The sequence below is a fragment of the Ranitomeya variabilis genome, chromosome 4, assembly GCF_051348905.1.
Source record: "Ranitomeya variabilis isolate aRanVar5 chromosome 4, aRanVar5.hap1, whole genome shotgun sequence".
Classification (NCBI taxonomy): Eukaryota; Metazoa; Chordata; class Amphibia; order Anura; family Dendrobatidae; genus Ranitomeya; species Ranitomeya variabilis.
In genome coordinates, this window is record NC_135235.1 from 705496843 (window position 1) to 705516834 (window position 19992).

The 19992-nt window shown below is 51.2% G+C and overlaps 2 protein-coding genes and 1 long non-coding RNA gene across 7 annotated transcripts in view; 2 read left to right on the forward strand and 1 right to left on the reverse strand.

Annotated features, from left to right (window-relative positions):
* Positions 1-1874: 1874 nt before the first annotated feature.
* Positions 1875-7079, reverse strand: LOC143766480 (uncharacterized). The gene is made up of 2 exons (XR_013213575.1): positions 6993-7079; positions 1875-3117 (listed from the first exon to the last, which is right to left on the reverse strand). It is a non-coding gene; the product is annotated as an uncharacterized LOC143766480 (long non-coding RNA).
* A 57-nt stretch (positions 7080-7136) lies between these two features.
* The window catches only part of LOC143766486 (uncharacterized), a 40595-nt gene continuing 27739 nt past the window's right edge, over positions 7137-19992 (forward strand). Inside the window, exons 1-4 of one of the 3 annotated variants that reach the window (XM_077254201.1) lie at positions 7137-7251; positions 19324-19434; positions 19652-19681; positions 19763-19934. Coding sequence is in view for 1 of the 3 variants with exons in the window: in XM_077254200.1 (XP_077110315.1) it covers positions 13023-13049 (27 nt within the window). In the remaining 2 variants the exon portion in view is untranslated. Of the gene's footprint in view, positions 7252-12929; positions 13050-19323; positions 19435-19651; positions 19682-19762; positions 19935-19992 lie in introns of those variants that run through there. The other 2 variants (XM_077254202.1, XM_077254200.1) reach the window with 2 other exon arrangements.
* The window catches only part of LOC143766495 (uncharacterized), a 122563-nt gene continuing 115483 nt past the window's right edge, over positions 12913-19992 (forward strand). The window contains exon 1 of one of the 3 annotated variants that reach the window (XM_077254221.1): positions 12913-12969. The gene's annotated coding sequence lies outside the window, so the exon portion shown is untranslated. Of the gene's footprint in view, positions 13025-19992 lie in introns of all 3 variants that reach the window. The other 2 variants (XM_077254219.1, XM_077254220.1) reach the window with 2 other exon arrangements.

Consider the following 19992-nt stretch of genomic DNA (forward strand, 5'->3'; position numbering starts at 1 on the left):
ACAGTCTATTCAGTAGGACTATCAGTTGTGTATCCACCAGACTTTTGCACAACACAACTGATGGCCCCAACCCCATTTATAAGGCAAAAAATCCCACTTATTAAACCTGACAGGGCACACCTGTGAAGTGAAAACCATTCCCGGTGACTATCTCTTGCAGCTCATCAAGAGAATGCCAAGAGTGTGAAAAGCAGTCATCAAAGCAAAAGGTGGCTACTTTGAAGAACCTAGAATAACACATATTTTCAGTTGTTTCACACTTTTTTTGTTAGGTATATAATTCCACATGTGTTAATTCATAGTTTTGATGCCTTCAGTGTGAATGTACAATTTTCATAGTCATGAAAATACAGAAAAATCTTTAAATGAGGTGTGACCAACTTTTGGTCTGTAGTGTATCTCTTTAGATTTTATATACACCTATACTGTGTGTATATATATCTATTCTATTGTAACCTGTCAGTGTGATTTTACTGTACACTGCACCTGAATTGTCGGGCCTTTCAAAGGACACCGTTGCGTATTTCTCGCAAGTCACACTGATGGCCCATGTGGTGCGAATTTTTCTTGCACAAATAGACTTTCATTGGCGAGTCTCGGCTGATATACGGTGGAAATCACAGCATACCGCAATTTCACTCGCACATATAATACGGCCGTGAAAAAAAAAAAAAGTGATGGGAGATTAACATTGGTCTGAGTGCTATGCGATTTTTTTTTTTTCTCGCATAGCACTCGTCCATATTCCTCTCTAGTGTGACTCCGGCCTTCAAGGGAATATCAATCAAAATTTCTGATTTTTTACAAAATAAAGCAAAACATATCAACCCAAGTTTACCATTATCATAAAGTCTAATATGTCACGAAAAAAAAAAAAATCTCAAAAGCAATGGGATGTTGAAGCATTCCAGAGTTATTACTATATAAAGTGACACTGGTCAGATTTTAAAAAATTGGCCCCGCCACAAAGGGGCTAAGAGCTTGTACTAGTGAACATTGTTTCAAAAGTGGTTTACCTGTCTCAGGCAGGTTTCACACCAGCGTTTGGCAGCCTTCTTCCTCCGTTAAGCCCCGCCCACTGCTGCGCCTCTTGCTTCAGCTCCGCCTAAGTCTGCATGCGTCCCCTATCTTAACATTGGGTGCGCAGGCATGCCTCATTTTGACGATGCGCTGAACTACGTCGAACACAACATGTTGCATTTTATTGCGGTCGGCACAGCGTGAAAACAACGCATGCGGAGGCATCCGCTTGGCCTGCGTACCCAATGTTAAAAATAGGGTATGCAGGACGCATGCAGACGTAGGCGGAACTGAACGAAGAGTTGTGGCAGTGAGCGGGGCTTAGGCTACTTTCCCACTAGTCCGTCGGCCCGACGGACAGTGTGTTTTATGTAGAACAATGTGGGCAGCGGAGGCAGTTTTACAACGCATCCGTGGCCCATTGTGAGTTCCGGGGAGGAGGGGGCGGAATTTCGGCCACACATGCGCGGTCGAAAATGGCGGACTCGACGCACAAAAAAAGTTACATGGAACGTTTTTTTTTGTGCCGACGGTTCGCCAAAACACGACGGATGCGACGTGTGGCAATCCGTCCCAATGCGTCGCTAATGAAAGTCTATGAAGAAAAAAACGCATCATGCAGGCAACTTTGCAGGATGCGTTTTTTCTCCAAAACGACGCATTGAGACGTGCGTCACACAACGCTAATGTGAAAGTAGCCTTAACGGAGGAAGAAGGCTGCCATCCGCAGCCCTGCCGAACGCTGGTGTGAAACCAGCCTAAGGCTGTTATTATAGCACCTTACATGTGTTACACAGATACATCATGGGCTTGTCCTGCCCTACGCATGAAATGAAAGGCGAAAATACAATGTGGAGACTTCATCAGAGCAATGTTTTATTTACATTCAGAACTGGTTTAAGAGGAACAAATTACCATTTCCCACAGAAATCTCAGACTTTTACTTATAGAAATACTGGATAAATATCATTTTAACATTAGATATAGAAACATTTCTAATTTTATAAAACTGCATTTATTTTGCATTGAATAACTTTATGCCTTTGCTTGTTTCATTTTATGCATTTCTAAAGTATTGTAAAACTGTAGTATGCTGTTGGTGCCTGCGGGCTGGACTGTCGGTTTGGTATGTGGCTCTGCCCCCCCAGGCTTGCCTCCGGTGTCTGAGGTTTCGGTGGCCCGGACCAAAGATCATAATACCGGCCTTGAATTGTGAAGGACACGGCAGCCGACCCTGAGAAACATCCAAGGTGGGAACGCCCCATCATGTCGAAGAGAGTCTGCTAGATCCAGGCCTAGCAGACCAGTGCTGGTGGGTTCATGGATGCCAGGAGGGGGGGGGGCCTAAAGGAAGGTCTCGTCTTTTCCTGGCGGGTCGGAGAGTTGTCCCGTCGGTTTTTTGGACAGAACATTTCCAAGACAACCAACATTGAACAGCAGATCTCTTGGGAGGCAGACTTTAGTCCTCTGTTGCAGAAGCGAATTACTCTTAATCTGATAGGCGCAGAGTAGGACGCACTAGAAAGTTGGCGTGCATGATTGTTCAGGGCACTGGCGGTGTGGACCAGCCACCAGAGAAGGCCTAGACCGAAGCCTGGATATTTTAAGAGCAGAGTCACAGGAGCCTCTGGAAAACTGGAAAACATGGAGGCTGCATGAATAGGAAGGTTTCCTCAGGAGACGTCCATATGGCTCAGGGGCAAACTAGGACATATTTGTCCTGTCCTTTCCATTTTTTTTTTTTTTTTTTTTTTTTTTTTTTATAAGTAGCCCCCTCACTGCCTGGTAGGATATACCTGTCCTGAAGATCACACATCATTCTCCACAGACCGATGATGAAGATGGGCATGGAATAACCTGGACGCAGACCTTTCGGCGGCTGGCACATAACGGATTCGTCTTCCCTCCCTACTCTATCTGGCTCTGGGGGGGGGGGCGAGAGGGTAGGGGGATTCGTGGCATGGACCGTCCTCTGGGGAACCACAAACACTCTTGATGTGTTAGGGCCTTGCCTCGTAGACCACAGATGATATGGTAGTGACAATTCTAGGTGGGAGATTAGAGTGACAATTCCACTGTTGCCCTCAAAAGCCGTATCTGAAAAAAAAAAAAAAAGAAAAAGAAAAAGAAAAATCGTTAATAAAAAAACCCCAAAACCTAAGTCAAAAACTGGGCTGGGTGGTCCAGACCCATGTCTGCCTCCTACAGACATTATCCCCTTAATGGCCGCCAATACGTCTTTTAACTGACCTGAGATATAAGAGAATAGCCTCCCCATACAGGTGACAATCCAGCAGCTGTCGGCTGTGCACTATAGCTGACAACTTGCTGTATCAGCCATGATCAGTGTTTGCACCATCCAAATCTGTTTAACCCCTTAGATGCTGCTGTCAGTAGTGACTACATCATTATAAATGGTTAACAGAGTGTGGGGGCTTCCTCTTTATCCAAATTGGTGCACTCAGATCATGATTGTGTGGCCCTGATGTTTGCCATGGCAGTTCATGACCAAATAGCGGCCTTACAGTCTGACTGCTGTAGTAATCTGTTCAGAAGTTAGAGGCATTTAGGTGGGAAAAATAGACATTTTCATTTCTGTCATGTCACTCTGCATTAATGCCTGTAAAGCACCTGAATGGTTAACAAACTAACTGACTGCAGTTTTCAATATGTCTAGGGGGTGCTGTTTTTAAAATGGTATCACTTTTGGGGGTTTTATAATATATAGGACCCCTAAAGTCACTGTAAACATGGATAAGTCCTTAAAAAAAGAAATTGTGTAAATTTCCTTGAAAATATGAAAAATTGATGCTACATTTTTAAACCTCATAAAATGCTAACAAAACAAAATAACATTTTACAAATGGTGCTGATATAAAGCCGACACGTGGGAAATGGTTCGCTGTGGTATGACCATCTGGATTAAAGAGATAATCATTCAAATTTAGAAAAGTGCAAATTTTTTAACATTTTACTAAAATTTTTGATACTTTTTATAAATAAACACAAAACATATTGACCTAGATTTACCATGATCATAAAGTATAATGTGTCATGAAAAAACATTCTCAAAATCACTGGGATTTGTTGAAGCGTTGCAGAGTTATTACCACATAAAGTGACACTGGTCAGATTTCAAAAATTTGGCTCCGTCACTAAGGGGTTAAGCTAAAAAGGATTAGCTTCGAGCCAGTTGGTGGTGTAGCCAACTCTACAGGGAAATACCTATTTTTTTTTTTTTTTGCATAGCATAAGCAGCATACACTCATGTTTTTTTTGTGTACCCCAATGAAGCATTAGCCCCCCCCCCACATCAACCAGATGGCCACACAGCATAACCTCGCTCCCCCAGTCAGAAACCTCCACCTCACATTAACCAGCAGACCCCATAGGATAAATCCAAAGCCCACCACACATTCCCTCCCCTCAAGCGTAAATCCAAATATGACGCCCCCTGCCCCAACCATAAATCCCATCAGACACCCCCCCCCAATCGAACGCCACCCCAGCTTAAACTCTCTTCGGACGTCCAACCCCCACAAACCCCCATCGGACGTCCAACCCCCACAAACCCCCAGATGCGGACCCCCCACCCAGCACAAACCCCCAGATGCGGACCCCCCAACCAGCACAAATCCCCAGATGCAGACCCCCACCCAGAACAAAACCCCATCGGACGTGGACCCCCCACCCAGCACACAACCCCTTCGGATGTCCACCCCCCACCCAGCTTAAACCCTCTTCAGCCCCACCAAACCCAACCCATAAGCAGGTCGCCTCCCAATAAAAGGGATCCCCAGTAAGAAGGTCACCCCCTAATAAAAGGGTTCCATCCGTAAGCAGCAGGTCGTCCCCAAATCCCACCACGGGATCCCCCCCCAATAGCCAGCAGCAGATCGCCTCCCCACATTCCACGACAAGCAGGTCGCCTCCCCACATTCCACGACAAGCAGGTCGCCTCCCCACATTCCACGACAAGCAGGTCGCCTCCCCACATTCCTCGACAAGCAGGTCGCCTCCCCACATTCCTCGACAAGCAGGTCGCCTCCCCACATTCCTCGACAAGCAGGTCGCCTCCCCACATTCCTCGACAAGCAGGTCGCCTCCCCACATTCCTCGACAAGCAGGTCGCCTCCCCACATTCCACGACAAGCAGGTCGCCTCCCCACATTCCTCGACAAGCAGGTCGCCTCCCCACATTCCTCGACAAGCAGGTCGCCTCCCCACATTCCACGACAAGCAGGTCGCCTCCCCACATTCCTCGACAAGCAGGTCGCCTCCCCACATTCCTCGACAAGCAGGTCGCTTCCCCACATTCCTCGACAAGCAGGTCGCCTCCCCACATTCCTCGACAAGCAGGTCGCCTCCCCACATTCCTCGACAAGCAGGTCGCCTCCCCACATTCCACGACAAGCAGGTCGCCTCCCCACATTCCACGACAAGCAGGTCGCACCCCACAAGCAGCTCGCCCTCAAATCTCACCACAGGGGTCCCCCCAATAGCCTGCAGCAGGTCACACCTCACATGCAGGTCGCCTCCCCACATCCCACCACAAGCAGGTCACCCCCACATCCCACCACAGGGGTCCCCCAATAGCTTGCAGCAGGTCTCCCCACCACAAGGGTCCCCCCCAATAGACAGCAGGTCACGCCCTCCCAAAACCCGACCACAAGCATGTCGCCCTCAAACCCCACCACCGGGGTCTTCCCAATAGCCAGCAGCAGGTTGCCCCCACTAAAAGGGGTCCACCCCGTAAGCAGCACGTCACCTCCAAACCCCACCACAGGGCCCCCCAATAGCCAGCAGGTCACCCCCAAACCCCACCACAGGGGCCCATCAATAGCCATCAGCAGGTCACCCCTCCACAAGCAGGTCGCCTCCCCAAACCCGACCATAAGCAGGTCACCCTCACTAAAAGGGGTCCCCCGTGAGCAGGTCGCCCCCAAATCACACCACAGGGGTCCCACCATAGGGGTCACCCCAATAGCCAGCAGCAGGTCTCCCACCCCAAACAGGTCACCCCCATAAGCAGGTCACCCCTAAATCCCACAGGGGTCCCCCCAATTGCCAGCAGCAGGTCACCCCCCCCCCCAAGCAGGTTGCCCCCCACTAAAATGGGTCGCCCCCTCACACAAGCAGGTCACCTACCACAGGGGTCCACCACAACAGCCAGCAGCATTCCCCCCCCCCCCCACAAAATCCAACAATAGCCAGCAGCGAAGCCCCCCAAAATCCCAGCACAAGCGGAGCCCCCCAAAATCCCAGCGCAGCGGTCCCCCACAATAGCCAGCAGCAGCAGCGGAGCCCCCCAAAATCCCAGCGCAGCGGTCCCCCACAATAGCTAGCAGCAGCAGAGCCCCCCAAAATCCCAGCGCAGCGGTCCCCCACAATAGCCAGCAGCAGCAGCGGAGCCCCCCAAAATCCCACCTCAGCGGTCCCCCACAATAGCCAGCAGCAGCGGAGCCCCCCAAAATCCCACCGCAGGGGTCCCCCACAATAGCCAGCAGCAGCGGAGCCCCCCAAAATCCCACCGCAGGGGTCCCCCACAAAAGCCAGCAGCAGCGGAGCCCCCCAAAATCCCACCGCAGGGATCCCCCACAATAGCCAGCAGCAGCGGAGCCCCCCAAAATCCCACCGCAGCGGTCCCCCACAATAGCCAGCAGCAGCGCAGCGGTCCCCCACAATAGCCAGCAGCAGCGGAGCCCCCCAAAATCCCACCGCAGCGGTCCCCCACAATAGCCAGCAGCAGCGGAGCCCCCCAAAATCCCACCGCAGCGGTCCCCCACAATAGCCAGCAGCAGCGGAGCCCCCCAAAATCCCACCGCAGCGGTCCCCCACAATAGCCAGCAGCAGCGGAGCCCCCCAAAATCCCACCACAGGTCGCTCCCCGCACAGACAAGTAGGTCGACCACCACAGGGCCTCCCCCCAATAGCGATCGGCAAGTAGCATTTTTCACCCTGAAACCACTGACCTCCATGGCGTCTAGAAGCTGTCATGCTGCTGCTTTCCTTTGCCGCCTTGGTAAAAAGAGAATACGCCCATGATGTGAACTCAGAACACGCCCCCCGATAGGACACGCCCCCCGATAGGACACGCCCCCCGATAGGACACGCACCCGGAAATGACGTCACACCTGGAAGGAGCCCATACACTCTAGCATTTACCATCCTGGTGCCCATCTTGCATTTCACTCACACTTCCTGCTCCTGCCTGCAGTGCAAACTTTATCAGTAAGTGGGGATGGAATTTATTAGGTTTATTAAATTCAGGTATGTCAGTGTGAGACCGCTGGGGTTTTGTGGGGGCTGAAAGTGAGTGAGGGGGGACAGGGTATGGGGGGTGAATGTGAGGCCATGGGGGTATTGTGGGGGAGGGGGGCAGGGTACGGGGGAGTGAATGTGAGACCATGGGGGTATTGTGGGGGAGGGGGGGGCAGGGTACTGGGGGGTGAATGTGAGGCCATGGGGGTATTGTGGGGGAGGGGGGCAGGGTACGGGGGAGTGAATGTGAGACCATGGGGGTATTGTGGGGGAGGGGGGACAGGGTACTGGGGGGTGAATGTGAGACCATGTGGGTATTGTGGGGGAGGGGGGGCAGGGTATGGGGGAGTGAATGTGAGACCATGGGGGTATTGTGGGGGAGGGGGGACAGGGTACTGGGGGGTGAATGTGAGGCCATGGGGGTATTGTGGGGGAGGGGGGACAGGGTACTGGGGGGTGAATGTGAGACCATGTGGGTATTGTGGGGGAGGGGGGCAGGGTACTGGGGGGTGAATGTGAGGCCATGGGGGTATTGTGGGGGAGGGGGGACAGGGTACTGGGGGGTGAATGTGAGACCATGTGGGTATTGTGGGGGAGGGGGGGCAGGGTACGGGGGAGTGAATGTGAGACCATGGGGGTATTGTGGGGGAGGGGGGACAGGGTACTGGGGGGTGAATGTGAGGCCATGGGGGTATTGTGGGGGAGGGGGGACAGGGTACTGGGGGGTGAATGTGAGGCCATGGGGGTATTGTGGGGGAGGGGGGCAGGGTACGGGGGAGTGAATGTGAGACCATGGGGGTATTGTGGGGGAGGGGGGGGCAGGGTACTGGGGGGTGAATGTGAGGCCATGGGGGTAATGTGGGGGAGGGGGGCAGGGTACGGGGGAGTGAATGTGAGACCATGGGGGTATTGTGGGGGAGGGGGGACAGGGTACTGGGGGGTGAATGTGAGACCATGTGGGTATTGTGGGGGAGGGGGGGCAGGGTACGGGGGAGTGAATGTGAGACCATGGGGGTATTGTGGGGGAGGGGGGACAGGGTACTGGGGGGTGAATGTGAGGCCATGGGGGTATTGTGGGGGAGGGGGGACAGGGTACTGGGGGGTGAATGTGAGGCCATGGGGGTATTGTGGGGGAGGGGGGCAGGGTACGGGGGAGTGAATGTGAGACCATGGGGGTATTGTGGGGTAGGGGGGGCAGGGTACGGGGGAGTGAATGTGAGACCATGTGGGTATTGTGGGGGAGGGGGGGCAGGGTACGGGGGAGTGAATGTGAGACCATGGGGGTATTGTGGGGGAGGGGGGACAGGGTACTGGGGGGTGAATGTGAGGCCATGGGGGTATTGTGGGGGAGGGGGGACAGGGTACTGGGGGGTGAATGTGAGGCCATGGGGGTATTGTGGGGGAGGGGGGCAGGGTACGGGGGAGTGAATGTGAGACCATGGGGGTATTGTGGGGGAGGGGGGGCAGGGTACGGGGGAGTGAATGTGAGACCATGTGGGTATTGTGGGGGAGGGGGGGCAGGGTACGGGGGAGTGAATGTGAGACCATGGGGGTATTGTGGGGGAGGGGGGACAGGGTACTGGGGGGTGAATGTGAGACCATGGGGGTATTGTGGGGGAGGGGGGACAGGGTACTGGGGGGTGAATGTGAGACCATGGGGGTATTGTGGGGGAAGGGGGACAGGGGACTGGTGGGTGAATGTGAGGCCGTGGGGGTATTGTGGGGGAGGGGGGGCAGGGTACGGGGGAGTGAATGTGAGACCGTGGGGGTATTGTGGGGGAGGGGGGACAGGGTACTGGGGGGTGAATGTGAGACCGTGGGGGTATTGTGGGGGAGGGGGGGCAGGGTACGGGGGAGTGAATGTGAGGCCATGGGGGTATTGTGGGGGGGGGGGGCAAGGTACGGGGGAGTGAATGTGAGGCCATGGGGGTATTGTGGGGGAGGGGGGACAGGGTACTGGGGTGTGAATGTGAGACCATGGGGGTATTGTGGGGGAGGGGGGACAGGGTACTGGGGGGTGAATGTGAGACCATGGGGGTATTGTGGGGGAAGGGGGACAGGGGACTGGGGGGTGAATGTGAGGCCATGGGGGTATTGTGAGGGCAGAAGGTGGTTGAGGTGGGACATGGCACTGAGGGGGTGGATGTGAGATGATGGGGCTAAAGTGGGGGAGGGGAGACAGGTCACTGGGGGCTGAATATTATAATGTTTAGTTATGATATTATATGTACTCCATCATGTAATATTTCCTGTCTGGGGAGATTGGGGGTGGTAGGGGGCTTTTGATACGGACCACCTGGGTCTTTTATGAGTTTTAGTATAAGGAGCCCGCATACAGTAACCAAGAGCTGCATCACATTTACAGCACCACTCCAGCATTATTATTTATTTCATTGCTGGAGCAGTGCTGAAAATCCGCGTCCCCTGCCCCTGTCTGATACTCACCTTCTGGCATTTTCATCTGTTTTAGTCTCCGCTCTGCTCCGTCTCCTGCAGTTTGTGACCTGTCCGAGGCTCCAGTGTTTCATGGAGCAGCGCAGAGGTCACTAATCAGTGTGAGTCTATGGGAGCCTCGTTCTGGCCTATTTCTCACTCTCAGGCTATGTGCACACGTTGCGGATTGGCCGCAGCGGATTTGCAGCAGTTTTCCATCTGGTGTACAGTGCCATGTACACCTATGGAAAACCAAATCCGCAGTGCCCATGGTGCGGAAAATACAGCGCGGAAACGCTTCGTTGTATTTTCCGCAGCATGTCAATTCTGTTTGAGGATTCCGCAGCGTTTTACACCTGCTCCTGTATAGGATTGCGCAGGTGTTAAAACGCAGGCGAAGTCTGCACAAAAAAACACAGGAAATCCGCAGTAAATCCGCACACGAATCCACAACAAGTGCACATAGCCTCAAAGTCTTACATTGAGTGCTTGTGACATAGCTTCTAACTTCTGGCCTGTCAGAAGCTGCGCTCACAAGTTTGAGCAGTGGCACTGCAGCAGTGCCACAAAATAGTGAATACGCCGGAGGATGAGTAAATGACCGGGGCATCCAAATCATGACAGGGAGCTGGGAGTCCATCATACTGTGTATAAGGGAGCTGGGAGTCCATCATACTGTGTATAAGGGAGCTGCGGGTCCATCATACTGTGTATACGGGAGCTGTAAGTCCATCATACTGTTTGTACGGGATCTGCGGGCCCATCATACTGTGTATAAGGGAGCTGTGGGCCCATCATACTGTGTATAAGGGAGCTGCGGGCCCATCATACTGTGTATAAGGAAGCTGTGGGCCCATCATACTGTGTATAAGGAAGCTGTGAGCCCATCATACTGTGTATAAGGAAGCTGTGGGCCCATCATACTGTGTATAAGGAAGCTGTGGGCCCATCATACTGTGTCTAAGGGATCTGCGGGCCCATCATACTGTGTCTAAGGGATCTGCGGGCCCATCATACTGTGTATAAGGGAGCTGTGGGCCCATCATACTGTGTATAAGGGAGCTGCGGGCCCATCATACTGTGTATAAGGAAGCTGTGGGCCCATCATACTGTGTATAAGGAAGCTGCGGGCCCATCATACTGTGTATAAGGAAGCTGCGGGCCCATCATACTGTGTCTAAGGGAGCTGCGGGCCCATCATACTGTGTCTAAGGGAGCTGCGGGCCCATCATACTGTGTCTAAGGGAGCTGCGGGCCCATCATACTGTGTCTAAGGGAGCTGCGGGCCCATCATACTGTGTCTAAGGGAGCTACGGGCCCATCATACTGTGTATAAGGAAGCTGTGGCCCCATCATACTGTGTATAAGGAAGCTGTGGCCCCATCATACTGTGTATAAGGAAGCTGTGGCCCCATCATACTGTGTATAAGGAAGCTGTGGCCCCATCATACTGTGTATAAGGAAGCTGTGGCCCCATCATACTGTGTATAAGGAAGCTGTGGCCCCATCATACTGTGTATAAGGAAGCTGTGGCCCCATCATACTGTGTATAAGGAAGCTGTGGCCCCATCATACTGTGTATAAGGAAGCTGTGGCCCCATCATACTGTGTATAAGGAAGCTGTGGCCCCATCATACTGTGTATAAGGAAGCTGTGGCCCCATCATACTGTGTATAAGGAAGCTGTGGCCCCATCATACTGTGTATAAGGAAGCTGTGGCCCCATCATACTGTGTATAAGGAAGCTGTGGCCCCATCATACTGTGTATAAGGAAGCTGTGGCCCCATCATACTGTGTATAAGGAAGCTGTGGCCCCATCATACTGTGTATAAGGAAGCTGTGGCCCCATCATACTGTGTATAAGGAAGCTGTGGCCCCATCATACTGTGTATAAGGAAGCTGTGGCCCCATCATACTGTGTATAAGGAAGCTGTGGCCCCATCATACTGTGTATAAGGAAGCTGTGGCCCCATCATACTGTGTATAAGGAAGCTGTGGCCCCATCATACTGTGTATAGGGAACTGTGAAGGCATATTGTGCATATGGGAGCTGTTGGCCCATTACACTGTATATAGGGGAGCTCTGGGGGGCATTATATTTTCTATAGTGGAGTTCTGTCAGCATTATACTGTGTATAGGGGAGCATTGGGAACATCATACTGTGTAGAGGGGAGCAGTGGGAACATCATACAGTGTATAGGGGAGTTATAGAATCATCATACTGTGTATAGGGAAGCTTTAAAGGGAACCTGTCACCTGAATTTGGCGGGACCAGTTTTGGATTATATGGGCGGGGTTTTCGGGTGTTTGATTCACCCTTTCCTTACCCGCTGGCTGCATGCTGGCCGCAATATTGGATTGAAGTTCATTCTCTGTCCTCCGGAGTGCACGCCAGTGCAAGGCAATATTGCCTTGTGCAGGCATGTACTACGGAGGACAGAGAATGAACTTCAATCCAATATTGCGGCCAGCATGCAGCCAGAAGGAAAGGGTGAATCAAACACCCGAAAACCCCGTCCATATGACCCAAAACCGGTCCCGCCATATTCAGGTGACAGGTTCCCTTTAAGCTCACAATACTGTGTATAATGGAGCAGTACATGGGGGAACTTAGGGGACATTATTATTGTGCATATGGTCCCAATATGGCGGTAACGTCAATGTTCGTTTTTGTATATAGATTTATTTTCAATAACAGTGCGGTCATATTCTGAGGTTCCCCTATATTCACAATAAGAGTGCGCAACTGTAGCTGTAATCAGGGTTAGCTGGTTAGGGGCCCACTCAGATGTTTCGCCCCCCCTAAGTTGAAACCCTAGCTATGCCTCTGGCTCCGCTTCGTACACCTTGTACACATGTGGCTCCAGTCAGTACACCTCATACATACGCGGCTCAGCTCCGTACACCTCGAACACTCGCGGCTCCACTCCGTACACCTCGAACACTTGCGGCTTCGCTCCGTACACTCGTGGCTCTGCTATATCCACACTGTAAACCCCTCCTGACCCCAAACATCCAACACCATAACAACAAGAACAGCAGAGTCCTGCATACACTGAGGCCCCTGATCATGTGACCCCTGACTCCTCCCCTCCTGTGACCTCATCACAGGTCCTGTGCACATACAGAGCAGCCATATTTGTGGTGTCCTGTTGTTCTGCGGGTGGAGGTTGGTGCTGGAGGCTCCATTATTCTCTATGTGGAGTGTGGCTCTGCGGGTGGAGGTCGGTGCTGGAGGCCCCATTACTCTCTATGTGGAGTGCGGCTCTGCGGGTGGAGGTCGGTGCTGGAGGCTCCATTATTCTCTATGTGGAGTGCGGCTCTGCGGGTGGAGGTAGGTGCTGGAGACTCCATTATTCTCTATGTGGAGTGCGGCTCTGCAGGTGGAGGGATGTGGAGATTCCCCATTACTGGGGGCATCTAGTGGGTTTGGATCAGGGAGAACCTTCTGAGTGGCCCCATAACCTGTAACCCTGATTATACTATGGTGGCGCCCCCTTCACTCGGGTGACACCTGTAGACTTGTATGGGGGTGAGTGAGCCGAGTATTGCTACCAATCCCAGACTTTCACTGCCCCAGAGAGTAACACGGGGCCGAGTGCTGTGTGAGGTGTTATCGCATACCCCTCGGCCGTGTTATATAGTAATGTGACTCCGGCCTTATGATACACACGTTATCGATCCCGGTGGAAATTACGGTATTACAGCAGCAATACAAACAGCAGTACATAAAATATTAGGACACAAAACTTGCACAAGTATACCAACATTACATTCTTACACCTTAGTAGGATTAGACGGCTGCTGAATGTGCTCTTCTGCTTCAAGAACAGCTCGTATAGTGGGTGTGTGTTATTGATCATTATAGCCCTACACTTCTTCTGAATCTTATTCTCCAATACCTCCTCAAGAGTCCAGATGGAGGCCACCGCTTGCCTTCTTGATAATTTTCTTGAGCTTATTTGCATCAGCTACTGCCCCAGCAAATGATAGCAAAAAAGATGGTGCTTGCTAGTGATGAGCGAATATACTCGTTGCTCGGGTTTTCCCAAGCACGCTCGGTGGTCTCCGAGTATTTGTGACTGCTCGGAGATTTAGTTTTTGTCGATGTAGCTGCATGATTTACAGCTGTTAGCCAGCCTGAGTACATGTGGGGGTTGCCTCGTTCTTAGGGAATCCCCACATTTAATCAAGCTGTCTATCAGCTGTAAATCATTCAGCTGCGGCAAAGAAAACTAAGTCTCCGAGCACTAACAAATACTCGGAGACCACCCGAGCAACGAGTATATTCGCTCCTCACTAGCGCTTGCCACAACGGACTGGTAGAACATTTCCAGCATTTTACTGCACACATTGAACGACCCAAGCTTCCGAAGAAAGTACAGTCTGCTCATTCCCTTCTTGTAAACATGTTCTGTATGACACCTCCAATCAAGTTTACCGTGAAGGTGAACCTCCAAATATATGTAGCTCTCCACCATCTCCACCTCCTGGCCAGCAATAGTGATCGGTAAGTAATCCTCCTTTTTCCTTCTGTAACTCACCACCAACTCCTTGGTTGTCTTTACATTTAGTTCTAGACAGTTAAGGTACCTTCACACTAAACGATATCGCTAGCGATCCGTGACGTTGCAGCGTCCTGGCTAGCGATATCGTTGAGTGTGACAGGCAGCAGCGATCAGGATCCTGCTGTGATATCGCTGGTTGTTGCTGAAAGTTCAGAACTTTATTTGGTCGTCAGATCGCCGTGTATCGTTGTGTTTGACAGCAAAAGCAACGATACCAGCGATGTTTTACAATGGTAACCAGGGTAAATATCGGGTTACTAAGCGCAGGGCCGCGCTTAGTAACTCGATGTTTACCCTGGTTACCATCGTAAAAGTAAAAAAAACAAACAGTACATACTCACCTTCGTGTCCCCCGGCGTCAGCTTCCTGCACTGACTGAGCGCCGGCCGTAAAGTGAAAGTACAGCACAGCGGTGACGTCACCGCTCTGCTGTTAGGGCCAGCACTCAGTCAGTGCAGGGAAGCAGACGCCGGGGGACGCGAAGGTGAGTATGTACTGTTTGTTTTTTTTTACTTTTACAATGGTAACCAGGGTAAACATCGGGTTACTAAGCGTGGCCCTGCGCTTAGCAACCCGATGTTTACCCTTGTTACCCGGGGACCTCGGCATCGATGGTCGCTGGAGAGCTGTCTGTGTGACAGCTCTCCAGCGACCAAACAGCGACGCTGCAGCGATCGGCATCGTTGTCTGTATCGCTGCAGCTTCGCTTAGTGTGAAGGTACCTTAAGTCTGGCACACCAATCCACAAAGTCAGAAACCATCCATCTATATTCCTCCCCCCCGGCCCCCCACAATGCCCCCTACAATCACTGAGTCATCTGAGAATTTTAGGAGGTAACAAAAATCTGATTTATACTGACAGTCAGCTGTATACAATGTGAAGAGGAAGGGCGACAGCACTGTACCCTGAGGGGCTCCAACACTGCTCCGTACACTGCCAGATACTACCTCCCCCATCCTTACAAACTGCAGCCTGTCTGTCAGGTAGTCGCTTATCCTGTTCACCAACCCCTCATCTACCGCCATATCAGTCAGCTTATTACGTAGTAAGGGAGGCTGTAAGGTATGGAAGTCAAAGAACATGGCGGGCACTACAGTTCCATCATTGTCCAAGAATGAATGTACTGTGTGGATGTAGTAGAACCTCAGCAGATGACTGCGCTGTTACTGAAAATAATCTCTATACAGAGACCAGCACTGATATTACCGCCATATGGTGACATATAGTGATAGATCTCAGCCCGGCAGAACATATAGGAGATTACAGCACAGTTACAGATGGTGACTTACAGCTGACGTCTTTTCCATCTGGCCCAGACCGACATGACAACTTCTCCAGCCAGAACTCCTCTGCAGAGATTACACCAGACATATCTGACTTCTCACATTTCCAGCCTCTTCCACATCTATTCCCAACCTGAAGAGCCTCCTAATCCTGCCAATACCCCAGTACTGAGCTGCTGCTGCCGTATGTGTCCCTATTACTGCGCCTACTATGTGGTACTGTGTGCCCTCTAGATCAGGCCTGGGCAAAGTCCGAGACAGCCGTGGGCTGTAAATCAGAGGTTCACGTCTCCATGTGCGGCTCTGTGCTATACCCGCCACTGATTGCTTTGGTGGAGAGGCCTCCGGCCACTTCCTCCACCAATCAGCGTGTGAGCGGAGGCAGGGAGAGAAGCAGAGCACCAGGGAACGGGACCGAGGTGAGTATGTGGTGGTTTTTGTTTTTTTTTCTCATGTATGGGCTGTTTGGGTGGGCATGGTGGCTATGGGGGTGTGACATGGTGCAGTACTCATGGGGCGACATGGTGCTGCATATGGAGGCGACAATGCTGCACATGTGGAGGCTATGGGAGCGACATGCAGTGTATATAGGGAGGCTGTGTGGGACTCATGCTGTATATGGGGAGGCTGTGTGGGACTCATGCTGTATATAGGGAGGCTGTGTGGGACTCATGCTGTATATGGGGAGGCTGTGTGGGGCTCCTGCCGTATATGGGGAGGCTGTGTGGGGCTCCTGCCGTATATGGGGAGGCTGTATGGGGCTCCTGCCGTATATGGGGAGGCTGTGTGGGGCTCCTGCCGTATATGGGGAGACTGTGTGGGGCTCCTGCCGTATATGGGGAGGCTGTGTGGGTCTCCTGCCGTATATGGGGAGGCTGTGTGGGGCTCCTGCCGTATATGGGGAGGCTGTGTGGGGCTCCTGCCGTATATGGGGAGGCTGTGTGGGGCTCCTGCCGTATATGGGGAGGCTGTGTGGGGCTCCTGCCGTATATGGGGAGGCTGTGTGGGGCTCCTGCCGTATATGGGGAGGCTGTGTGGGGCTCATGCCGTATATGGGGAGGCTGTGTGGGGCTCATGCCGTATATGGGGAGGCTGTGTGGGGCTCATGCAGTGTATATAGGGAGGCTGTGTGGGGCTCATGCAGTGTATATAGGGAGGCTGTGTGGGGCTCATGCAGTGTATATAGGGAGGCTGTGTGGGGCTCATGCAGTGTATATAGGGAGGCTGTGTGGGGCTCATGCAGTGTATATAGGGAGGCTGTGTGGGGCTCATGCAGTGTATATAGGGAGGCTGTGTGGGGCTCATGCAGTGTATATAGGGAGGCTGTGTGGAGCTCATGCAGTGTATATAGGGAGGCTGTGTGGGGCTCATGCTGTATATAGGGAGGCTGTGTGGGGCTCATGCAGTGTATATAGGGAGGCTGTGTGGGGCTCATGCCGTATATAGGGAGGCTGTGTGGAGCTCATGCAGTGTATATAGGGAGGCTGTGTGGGGCTCATGCCGTATATAGGGAGGCTGTGTGGAGCTCATGCAGTGTATATAGGGAGGCTGTGTGGGGCTCATGCTGTATATAGGGAGGCTGTGTGGGGCTCATGCAGTGTATATAGGGAGGCTGTGTGGGGCTCATGCAGTGTATATAGGGAGGCTGTGTGGGGCTCATGCAGTGTATATAGGGAGGCTGTGTGGGGCTCATGCAGTGTATATAGGGAGGCTGTGTGGGGCTCATGCAGTGTATATAGGGAGGCTGTGTGGGGCTCATGCTGTATATAGGGAGGCTGTGAGGGGCTCATGCCGCATATGGGGGAAGCTGTGTGGGGCCACATATAAGGGGCTGTTGGGGGCGCTCATACAATATACAGTGGGGCTGTGCCCCATTGTAATATCCGGGGAGGAGGGGGCGGAGTTTCGGCTGCGCATGTGCGGTCAAAAATGGCGGACGCGACGCACAAAAAAAAGTTACATGGAACATTTTTTTGTGCCGACGGTCCGCCAAAACACGTCGCACGCATATATAGGGGATGTCAACATTCTTAATTCTGCTCAATATTATACAATTAATATTCATAAAATTATCAATAATATAATAATTATAACATATCGATATTAATATTGAGCAGAATTAATTTCAGCCTATTGGTTCGGCCTTTCACAATAATCGCAGTCTCTCATGTGGCCCCTCGGGAAAATGAATAGCCCACCACTGCTCTGGATGGTAAACCAAACCTTTAGAATATAGTAATGCCCTCTTCTCGCCTAGAAAGTAATAATGATCCCTGTGTGCCCCTCTGACACAATAACCAGAGTCCCCCTATAACAATAAGTGCCCACTTAACATTTAGGGCTTGTTCACACGATCCTTTTTTTGCTGCGGATTTTTCAGGTCCTGATTTTGTGAACCCGCAGTGGAAATCCGCGGTGGCTTTCTCCTGCGGGTTTTGGTCCTGTTTCTACTGCGGATTCCACTGCGGGTTTCCAACTGCACTTTCCTATTGGGGCAGGTGGAAACCCGCAGCGGAATCCGCAGAAAGAATTGACATGCTACTTCTTTTTTTCCGCAGAAAATCAGCGCAGATTTTCCAGCGGAAAAAAGGATCGTCGGCACAGCAGATTTTGTTTTCCATAGGGTTACATTGTACTGTACCCTGCATGGAAAACGTCTGCGGATCCGCAGCTGCAAATCCGCTGCGGATCCGCAGCAAAAACCGCACCGTGTGAACATAGCCTAAATAATGTCCTGAGTCTCCCCCCTGTTCAGCTCCCCTCTCCACAGTATGATGCTCTCTTAGGCTGGTTTCACATTTGCGTCTGTGCGCGCAGCGTTTCATCCGCATAGATCTGCATGTGTCGTGCATATATATATTTAACATGGTGTACGCAAGGACATGCGTTTGCATACATTCACATGCTTTGCGTATGCTTTGCGCATGCATTGTTTCGCGGTGTGCAGCGGGGCGTTGCGCAAAATGTATTTTTGGACGCGTCAAATATTGAGCAATCGTCCACATGCGGACAATTGCAGATGATTGCGTAAAAACACATTACTGTCTATGGCAACGCATTGGTACGCAAGGACATGAGTACGTATGCATTCGAAACGCAATGCGTACTTCACACTAATCATGTCCAGGAAACGATGTTACCACCTGCAAAATCAATGATGTATAAAAGGGGATGTGGAGACAGGTAGTCCATTACTCTCAAGACTCTGGACAAAAGCACAAGACTAGTTGTCTCCTGATCTATATCCCCCCCCCCCCCTTGAGGAAGCGACAGTCACGCTCGCAAAACGCGCGTCGCGGTCAGTGGTCGCCCCCTGGACTGGACTGAATCGGAGATACTATTATGGGTAATTAACTCTTTATTTATTCTATGTTTTTTTACATTTCTCTGAACAGCGCTGTATTGTGAGAGACATGTGATCTCTTTTCAGTCTAGATTAGCCTTATGACCTGACTTGAATTACGCTGTTACCTTTGTCCCACTATATGTGGGGTATGTGCTTACGATTTTCTTACAGTTATATTTAATGGCTATATATACTGTCCATTTGGACATCATCTTCAGTGCTGCATCATATGTGTCCAGGTTGGCGGCCACTTAATATTGTCACCTTTAGGATCAAATTCTTATCCATATGAATATAATATTTAATTGAAACTGTACTTATTTATTTATATTTTCATCATGTTTTTGGTACTAATAAATAATATTGTTTTTAATATACGAAGACTCATTCTCCTATTTTTTTTTCAATAGTTGTCTCCTGGTGCTGGCGTCTCTCCTGGTGCTGCTGTCTCTGCTGCTGGCATCAGTCCTGGTGCTGCTACCTGTCCCTGTCCTGTGCTGACTGCTATGCTGACTAGTAATGTAAGTATTGGTGTCCTTTTTTTTTGGGGGGGGGGGGGGGGGGGGGGCGCTACATTGTGCTTGGCTCTGCCTGCTCTTCAACCATGTCCTCAAGTGAAGAGGTGACTGCTTCCCAGGGTGGACATGACACCGATTATGTAATCACATTTGCTATACTGATTGGTATGTATTGACTGGCAATACTATAGCTGTGTTAAATCATGTAATTTCTTTACAGGTACCTCGGGCTCAGGAGCAAATACGTGGTGTAAGTATTCATTTCATCAGAGTTGTAATTCATTTTTGTTTCATTTTTACTTAAAATTATTTTGTTTTATTGGATCTATAGGTTTCACAACGGGAAGAAGCCAAACAGGACATTGAATACGAGCAACTAATTCACCTTGTGGTACACCTGTCAGCACTCCGATATTGCTGTGATTCGACGACTCTGGGAAGAATTGGCCAGATCGCTGCTGCATGATCAGGACCGTGCCACGCCAGTATCAGAAATGATTTTGGTAAGTATTTGAATGTGGTGTGATGCACCAGTGAAACTGTAAATGTAGGTGCATTGTT